The sequence below is a fragment of the Sceloporus occidentalis genome, unplaced genomic scaffold (genome assembly GCF_023333645.1).
Source record: "Sceloporus occidentalis isolate IW3139 unplaced genomic scaffold, rSceOcc1.0.p SCAF_163, whole genome shotgun sequence".
Classification (NCBI taxonomy): Eukaryota; Metazoa; Chordata; class Lepidosauria; order Squamata; family Phrynosomatidae; genus Sceloporus; species Sceloporus occidentalis.
Window position 1 is genome coordinate 1,497,501 of NW_028317143.1, and position 9,746 is coordinate 1,507,246.

A 9,746-nucleotide genomic window follows, 5' to 3' on the forward strand; every position below is an offset into this window, starting at 1 on the left:
CAAATGGGAAAAGGGGCTGTGACAACAGAGTCCCAGAATCATGCATATGTAAAACAATGCAGCCAAACCCAACAAATGGCAGGGAACTGGTCTACAGCATCACAGATGAATACAGCAAACGCATGAAGCATCTCTCCCCAACACATTGTGTGGTGCGCAGGTTCACACCTCACCAATATTAAAGGGGACGCCCCATTGGAAAAAATAAATCTCCTTCCGCAAACCCCCCAGCACTGTATACAGTAATATCGCCCCCCCCAGCACTGTATACAATAATATACCCCCCAGCGCTGTATACCGTAATAAATATAACCCCCCAGCGCTGTATACCGTAATAAATATAACCCCCAGCGCTGTATACAGTAATATAACCCCCAGCGCTGTATACAGTAATATAACCCCAGCGCTGTATACAGTAATATAACCCCCAGCGCTGTATACATTAATATAACCCCCCAGCACTATATACAGTAATATAACCCCCCAGCGCTGTATACAGTAATATAACCCCCAGCGCTGTATACAGTAATATAACCCCCAGCGCTGTATACAGTAATATAACCCCCAGCGCTGTATACAGTAATATAACCCCCAGCGCTGTATACAGTAATATACTCATTTATGTCCAGACCTGGAGCCGCCGTCGCTGTCAGTCATGTGATATTTTGGGTGATTTTCCCGACTCCAACACCACACTGAGAGGATGCTTTATGGCGATGCTAATGAAGTCCGTTCCTCCATAGACTTTCATTAGTCAGAGTGTCAGGCTGGGTGATTAAGACTGAGCCATTCTATTATTCCCCACAGGCAGTATGATAAGGAGTCGGTGTGACAGGGCCTAGGCTAGCTGGCTCATATGTCATATGAAGTTTAGCCGGGTCACGGAGCGCTTTTGTGTCCGGTTCTGTATCCCGTGACCCGGTAATATATTATATTGTGTTTATTGTGTATTCGGCCCAGAGACTGATGTGGATTCAGCCCCAGCCTTCAAAGAGACGATCCTATAATCTGGCTGGGGCTCTTAATCAGCCAACACAGCCCTGTCTGCCCAGACGGCCCCCGCACTACAGGGGGGATAACACAGGTGGGGGAACCCATTGTATTCTGTAATCCCCTCACCTGATACATCCCCTGTATACTGATGGGATTTGTGATGGGATGGGAGTGATGGGATTGGGGGTTGGGTTCGGTACACATTGCATTGAGATTGTATAAAGTTCTGTGTGTTTGTAATAAAGAGAGTTCTTCTTGGTTTGCTACGAATGGCGGTCTGGATGATCAGTGGATAGCTGAGTGCGATCCGTATGAGGGACTGACTGGTGATTCCTCAGCCCTCAAACAGGGGTACCCAGCCTTGGGTACGGTGACCCTGTAACAGTCGGGGGGGGGTTAGTAGATCGGGGGTCAGATAACAGAGCGAGAATCATACAAAAGGCTGATAAGCAGCTGCCTGAAAACATCATATTATGGGGCAAAAACTGGTTTAAAACAAGAAAATAGGCAATATTTTGGAATATTTTTTAATCTAATACTTGGAAAAATTCTAGTTATTTTGCTTTCATTTTGGGGGCCGAGGGGTCGTTTATGACAGGTGCTGATTTTAAGGCAAAAAGTGACTGGGGGAGAGGGGTATCAGTGCTAAAGGCTCACACAGTTATATGAGAGCCGTGGCTGAGCTTCAGGGTGGAAATTTCCAGCCTCGTCTGTGATATTTTGGGACGGCCGGTGACTAAGCAGCTGGGCAGACGCGGCAGAGAGAGCTGGACTTCAACAGGCCAACCCCACACCCCTCGTATGTGCCCTTTGAGGGGCACGTCTACCCCCCCGATTCAATGCAAGGGTAAGTTTAACCAGCTGGCTGCTTAAGGACTCAACCCTATACCAATGTCAAAGGCCATGACTTCACCCACCAGCCAGCATGCCTATTGGCCCCTGATTCACCTAGGGGGCCACAGTAAGTCACGGAGTTTCTCACCGTTGATGCCGGACCTTCCTCCCTTAGATCACCAACCTCCCATTCTACTCCATTTCTAGCTGCCATCCTTGCAGGGATACAAAGGTAAGTAGATGCACAGAGACAAAAAGTGATGCAGTCTCCATGGCAACCAATATAACTTTCCTTTTGTTGCTACACTTTTACCACGGAAGTCATCTTTCTGTATTACCCTCACACGGTATCTCCTGCCTACCATCTGTTGAGATCACATTTGCCCCCTCTGTGTCCCACGGGTCGCCCCCATCAAGCACAGCCCAAGGGTTTCTAATACCCCAGAACTGTCCCCCGTCCATACAGGCCATATCGCCATCCCATACCAGCTCAGAGTCTCTACTTTGCAGGCCCGGCCCCCGAACCAAGTTCTTCTCTCGTGTTAAGATGGCGCAGAATCACTTAAGACAGGTTAATGAAGCGAGATGATTTTGGAGGATTATTCCTTTAAATTCACTCATTCTCCACGAACGGAACCCAAACTTCTCTTTGTTGGGAAAAAAGCTGTCTAAAAATAAAACTGGAATTTTTTCTTTCTGTCTGATATTTACTGGATAAAAAGGGTCGGAAAAAAGAGCGCTCTAAGGAAACGTGAAGACAATATCTGCTATAAACGCGCGGCTGGCCGACAGGAAACGCCACTTATTGTTACAGGAAGTGGAATCCCAGGAGAGGACAGAGGCCGGCAGGAGATAAATGATTATTTTACGTAATAATAAAAGGGCAAAACACCGGCAGAGAGTTCACAGTATTAATAGCACTTAATTCAGGTAAAGGGGCAGCCATTGCTGACCGGCGGCTTATTCCCCGATGGAAAGCAGATGCCCGGCCGATGCATTCAGTGGCACTGAGCATGCGCATGTCACGACCAATCAACAGCCTGCGTGACCAGATCACAATATACACAGGACCAATCCACAACCAGGACACACTGTAACAGGGCCAATCAAGAGCCTGCGTGACCAGATCACAATATACACAGGACCAATCAACAGCCAGAACACACTGTAACAGGGCCAATCAAGAGCCTGCGTGACCAGATCACAATATACACAGGACCAATCAACAGCCAGAACACACTGTAACAGGGCCAATCAAGAGCCTGCGTGACCAGATCACAATATACACAGGACCAATTAACAGCCAGAACACACTGTAATAAAGGACCAATCCACAGTCAGGACACGCTGTAATACAGAACCAATGCCTGGGTGGCCAGGACACGCAGTATACAGGGCACCCCACACGGCTACAATCCTCAGTGTGTCTCTTTCTACCTCTCACGGGACACGCCAGCATCTCCTTCCTGCTTCCCTCATGTGACTCCAAAAATATATCCTCAGGCCAACGCGTCCCGGTCTCGGGTTACACGCACAGGGTTACACGCACCGGCCCCCCGAACATCCAAACAAAACCGGCCCATCTACCCAGTAAAGGTCGAGTGGCGGCGAGGTCGCTGTCAAGCAGAGTTCAGCGAGCCAAACCTGCGCAAAGGTGGCTTAAGAACTCGCAACGCTAACAGAAACTTGGCAACAGCTTGAAGAAGAGCGCTCGACATTCGAGGGTTAAGAAAACTTGGAGGGGGGGGCAATACAATGCAGGTATCCATTGCAGGCAAGTTGAAACTACAAGGTAGAAAACAGCTCATCTCTCCTCCGTCTCGGCAGGAAAATAATTTAGCTTTAAATACACAATATCTACACGAAATATACATGCATAAAACGCATAAATATAAACACAAATCCGTTAAATATATACAAACAGGATGAACGGGGCTCCCAAGGAAGAACTAGAGGAAAGCACCCAGGGATATGAATGGTTAATATAACGAGGAGTGCCCGGGGACACGCCATTCCTTCCAACGCCCTGCATGCGACAGAAGAACCTGCGGCAGCCGCTTTGTCTCGGCGCCCACCTATGCCGAATAAACACCAACAGGTCCTCCACAGGCCAGGTGCTTTCCTGCCTGCACGGGGCTTTCCTGTCCCAACATTCCATTGCCTTGGCGATTGCTTGCCCTGTCCCTCAGCTGGCCCAGTGGCTGCCTGACCTGATATTTGCCTGCCCTGTCCCTCAGCTGGCCCAGTGGCTGCCTGACCTGATATTTGCCTGCCCTGGTGCTTGTCTACTTCAGCACTCCATTTGCCTACCACAAGCCTGACCTGACATCCCTCTGGCTTTGTGCTTGCCTGCCCTGTACTGTGCAGTAGCCGTCTGCCCCAATGTTCTCTTGGACCGCTGCTTGCCTTTCCAGACCTTGTCTTTGCATGCTGCTTGCCCGGACCCGCGGCTGGCCTGCCCACCCTGCCACTGGCCCACTGCTTGCCTGCCGCTGGCCCACTGCCTGCCTGCCGCTGGCCCACTGCCTGCCTGCCGCTGGCCCGCTGCCTGCCTGCCCAGACCCGCCGCTGGCCCCCTGCCTGCCTGCCCAGACCCGCCGCTGGCCCGCTGCCTGCCTGCCTGCCTGCCTGCCTAGACGCACCACTGGCTCGCTGCTTGCCTGCCCAAACCTGCCGCTGTCCCTGGGCCTGCCTTCCCTATCCCTCTGCATATTCTTACATGTCTCAGTCCTTTCTCCTCGTTACTCCTCATAGCTGTCTCACCCCTCTGTTTATGTGTCTCTCCCCTGTCTTCCCCTTGTCTGTCTCACCCATTACCTCAACATTCTTATACCCTTCTCTGTCTGTCTTACGTCTGTACCCGGGTGTCTCGCCCCCAATTGCCTGGTTCTCACTCCCTGCACTCACCGCAGTGTAGGCCCAATACAGGCCGTTTCCGTGCTCTCAATCTCCCGTAAAATCCGCTCATGTTCTGCCGCTGTCTCCAGCTCCGCCATGTCTGCACGACTCCCTTCCAAAACCCCGCCCGCCGACGTCACCCCGTAATGTGCGTATTCACAGAGCGCTGTCTCTGACGCGCGTTGCCTCTCGGGAACTGTAGTCTTTTGTTAGAAGTAGCTGAGCAGTAACATATCCATCTAGCGCCCGCAGTGTGAACTACAACACAGAAACCTCTAGCTTGCTTGACTTGGGGGCGTGGCTATAGGGAAGATCCATGGGGGGGTAACAATTGAAAGCAGCTCAGGGTCTTATAACAGGTCTGGGGTAAAGGGGTCCCCACCTGATAACTGGGGCACAAATATCCATTAAAAGCCCGTAACCTGTAATTGTAGCCGTCTGCTTGTTGTATGGATGAGCTAGTTAGTATCTCTCACACTGTCAGTGGTTTTACCCCAGTCTCAGGGCCTTGGGGTAAATGGACAGATTGTCAGGGTCACACAATTTAAAAGGACATTGCAGCCGTCATATGCGAGTGAATGCGTATGATAGCTGAGCCGTACCTTTAAATGTTTGTGGCGACCCCCTTACAAATGCTTATGGGGGCATTCTGCAGAATCTCATCCGTTCCCCAAACACCATGTGATGTACTTACTGCCAATCAGCTAGCTCCTGGGGTGGGGGTGTAATAAGACCCCCCTCGTGCCCACGAGTATAAAGCACTCCTACTGACTGCAATGAGAGCACCTCCTGCCACTGGTCAATGATGTAAACGTTGGACCGCGGAGAAGGCTTTTATGCTGCAGCTTCTCTTAAACGTCACTCTACATTGGTATGCGTTCTTTGCTGAAGATCCTGCCTGGGACGCTGCCAAGTCCCTTTAGATCTATACTCCATCAGGACCTGCTTTAGAGTCACATTACAATGAAGTGTTCCCAACAAAAATTATGAATGAGACTAAAGCTTGGAATGATTCATTCATTTAGCAGAAGGGTTTATGAATTCAGCAGTACCCGGAACGACGTTTCAAGTGCGGCAAGCGGTGAAAGGGATGGGTAGGGAGGGAAAGGGATGGATAGGGAGGGAACGTTTTAGGCGGGTGGGAAAACATGCTATAAAGTAAGGATTGTTCAAAAATAGACATTAATAGTTTATTCTTATCATTATTAAATGAATATTTGGTGTGACCGCCCTTTGCCTTCAAAACAGCATGAGTTCTAGGTTCACTCACACGCAGTATTTTAAGAATCCCGGCAGGTAGTTTGTTCCAAACATTTTGGAGAACTAACCGCAGTTCTTCGCAGAGGATTTACGCGACTCCGTTACTTCTCACTCTACGGGTTCTACGGAGGCCATACCATCTCCTTCAGGACTCCTTGTTCTTCTTTACGATGAATGGCTGTGGCTGTATGTTTGGGGTCATCATGCTCCAGAAAAAATGTGCGGCCAATCGGATGCCTCCCTGATGGTACCGCACGATGGGTAAGTATCAGCATCGAGATTATCTCACCAAATATCCTACTTCATTTGCAAAAATGCAGCCCCAAACTAGCAAGGAACCTTCACTGTTGCCTACACTCATCTTTGTACCGCTCTCCAGCCCTTCAGTGATAAAACTGCCTTCTGCTGCAGCCTAATATTATAATGTTTGACTCATCAGTCCAGAGCACCTGCTGCCATTTTTTCTGTACTCCAGTTCTTGTGAATTTTTGAGTCATTTGGCCTTTTTCCATGATGGAAATCTGGCTTTTTGACCACTAGTCTGCCAGGAAGACCACTTTTGACCAGACTTTTCAGACAGTAGATGGGTGTAACAGGGTCCCACGGTTTCCTGCTTTGTAATGTCTGCCTGGGAGATGCCTTCCTGAGATGGTGTAGCTACCTTGTGAGTTGTTGCTGTTCTCAGTGCTGCCATGGTGGACGTCTTCAGCGACCTCACCTTGTTAGTGAGCTTGGCTGTTACCCAGTTGTATTCCTCCTACACAGCCGTTTCTGTTTCAGTTAATGATTTTGTTTCAACCTACGTATTAAATCGACGATGATCAGCACCTGTTTGGTGTAATTCTTTAATCATACGCGTAGCTATATGCCTACAAAATCCCTGACTGTATGTAAGTGCGCCAAGCAGAACTGATGCTGCAAAGGCAAAGGGTGGTCCCAGCAAATAGTGATTTGATTTAGATTTTTCTTCTATTCACTCAGTTTGCCTTTTGTTGAATGATAAAAATTAGACTTGTGCATTCGGGCGAACAAGTTACTCAACCTGAATACCAAAGAAACGGACATGGGGGCGGCATAACGTATACGAAGACACGCAACACGAAGAATCTTCATATTCGTCTTCGTTTACTAATCTCCCTGGTCCCTTCCCCATCTAGCCTACCGTTCTCTACGCAGCATCGCAGGGGTTAACGGGAGCAGAAATCCGTAGGTTCGCCGTTAGGAGGTCCATAGGAGCAACTCATTGGTTGATGGCGGAGGAGGCCCATGCCGGCGACCAATAGTTGCTCGTACAGACCTTTAAAACCCTGGCACCAAAGCTGCTGCATAGTGTGTTAACCCTGTATTAACCCCTTCTACAAAAAAACAGCAAAAAAAGAAAAAAACCACGAAGAATGTACGCGAATATCTGCCCAAACCGAACAAAGGAATGGGCGAATATTCGTGGAATACGAAGATTTTTTTCCCCCCATAAAGACGAAGAAGAAAAGTCTAATAAAAACAAACTATAAACATGTTAACTATGAAAGCATTCTTACGTTATAGCATTTTTCTCACCTGCCCATAACATCCGCACAGCGATGTATACACCAGTATTCCTGGGAACTTCCTAAATGAGACTCGAAGCCCTTTATAAGCCCATTGTGAAGATTCTATGAAGTGACCCAAAAGGCTCTAAATTCCAGTCCTCATGGAAACCTTGGCTTGTCACTATTTAAAAACATACTTAATCGAGTCAAACATTATTTACTGGTAGCAAAAGCACCGCTTGGGAGTCTTCTACATGATCCCAGCAATATGGTCAGCTCCATATCGTGTGGCCCTAAGAATCTGCCCCCTCACCGAGACCGGGGTCAAGACCCTCATATTTCCCAGGTATGCATACAGGACGTACACCTACTTTTATCTTTAATGTTTAATTCAAACCATTTCAAACAATGAATATTTGTAACATTTGCACCATTTCCTTCCACTAGGTGGCGCTATACATGCGTAGAGTATTCCAAACCTGTTACAGGCTACAAATAATTATTATTATTATTATCCTATATTTATATAGCGCCAACAGTTTACGCAGCGCTTAATACAATACATAAATTCAAGGGATATGACAAGACAAGAATTGACAGACTAAGACAAACCGATACATTTGGTGGAGAGAGCCCTGCTCGCAAGCTTACAATCTAAATAATGAATATTAAAGTGATTAAGTAGCTTAAAGTGTTCTTCAACCTAATAAAACATAATTAAAATGCTATTACCTTTAGATGATGCGGCTCCAGAGTGAAAATGTTTAAAATTTTCATTAAACACCCTGACATTGTAACCCGGCAGGTCAATATTTGAGTGTCTATCATTTTAACAGCCTTAAAATTTGCACTCAATGGGTTTCCAGGCAAATTCGGCCCGCTGGACTTCCAGGTGCGGCCCGCGTGGTGTGTCAGTGTTTGTGTGTGTGTGTGTGTGTGTGTGGCAGAGCCTGTCCTGGTGTGTATTTGGTCATTGGTTTTCTGGCAGGAATAAATTTACCTATTTAATTTTACTTATCCTGATATAAAACACCCTCCTGAATTTGTAGTCACTTCAGAGGACAAACCTTTCTAGGCGGAGAAATCAGTGAGTGGAAGAGTAAAGGTTTTGTGTTATTAACTCTGTTTCAATCTGCATATTTTATCAAAAGGATCAATGGCAGTAAACTGTGGCTTCAGGCATCCCGCGTATGATGCCTCCAGCGTGCGTCAGCCAGATTAAATCCAGCTTCTACAGTTTTATTTGGCTAAACTTGTTTTAAATGGTTTGTGGACTGACTTTGTTTTACGGTTTAAGTAACTTGGTATTAATAGAACGACAAAGTTTATCAAAAAACTGCTCTCTGCTTTTTTAATCATCTCCAAATTAACCCTGCATTAATATGCATTATAAAGCTAAAAGGCCATATTTTCTCTCCGTGAAGTGTCCCACTGCAGAAAAAACTTGGACACCCCTGGTCTCGTACATATCCTTTTGTTACAGGGTTCCATGTTACAAATTATGAAAAACCCTATCAAGACAGGGAATACAAACTAAAATAATATTTTATACAAATTCCCAAGAGATGACAGTTAATAAAACCGTCTCCTCCATGCAAATTTAATTTCTTCTGTAACAAAATGCTCCGAGATTTCCTTTAGCTTGGAATGCGATCAGACATAATATATTTTTAATAAAACCCGCCGCTCTGTCACTATCAGGATATACATTCATTTAGGGAGAATCCTTGGCACCTATAAACTGTCACATCTTGTCTTCTGATCTCTGTGGCCAAGATGATGACACTATGGAGAAGAAACCAAACTTTTTACTTTATTACATCCTTTTGAGTATGTCTTGGGTTTTCTGGCCTTCCTTATTCTCACAGGGCAGTCCCTACTTTAGCAGCCGATGTTCTGTACAGACAAAAGCAGTTGATTACAGAGCAACCAACCCAGAGCACTACTGACCTGACACGAGCAGCTGATCACAAAGCAGGCAACCCTGTGCATAGGTGTATATTGTTTCATCATGCAATAAAGGAATATAAAGGCAGAAAGTCACTCATATTTAGAAACAGTTCTAACTTTAATTTTTGCAGAATTTTGGAAAAAAAAGAAAAAAAGAAAAAACTTTATACAAAAGAAGTCACCTTAAAGACGCACAGGTCTGAGGAAACAAGTCGTAAACCAAACTTTTGTGGGTGAAGAACATGAAGGCCGGGTAATTTATCTATAGAGCAATATCACAGA

At 46.6% G+C, this 9,746-nt stretch overlaps 1 protein-coding gene across 4 annotated transcripts in view; it reads right to left on the minus strand.

Moving 5' to 3' along the window:
* LOC149279525 (exocyst complex component 6B-like) overlaps window positions 1–4,823 on the minus strand; it is a 98,064-nt gene extending 93,241 nt beyond the window's left edge. For all 4 annotated transcript variants that reach the window (XM_089501077.1, XM_089501076.1, XM_089501075.1 and 1 more), the window contains exon 1: window positions 4,735–4,823. In XM_089501077.1, the coding sequence (XP_089357203.1) occupies window positions 4,735–4,823 (89 nt within the window). The remainder of the gene's footprint in view (window positions 1–4,734) is intronic.
* Between the last annotated feature and the right edge of the window lie 4,923 nt (window positions 4,824–9,746).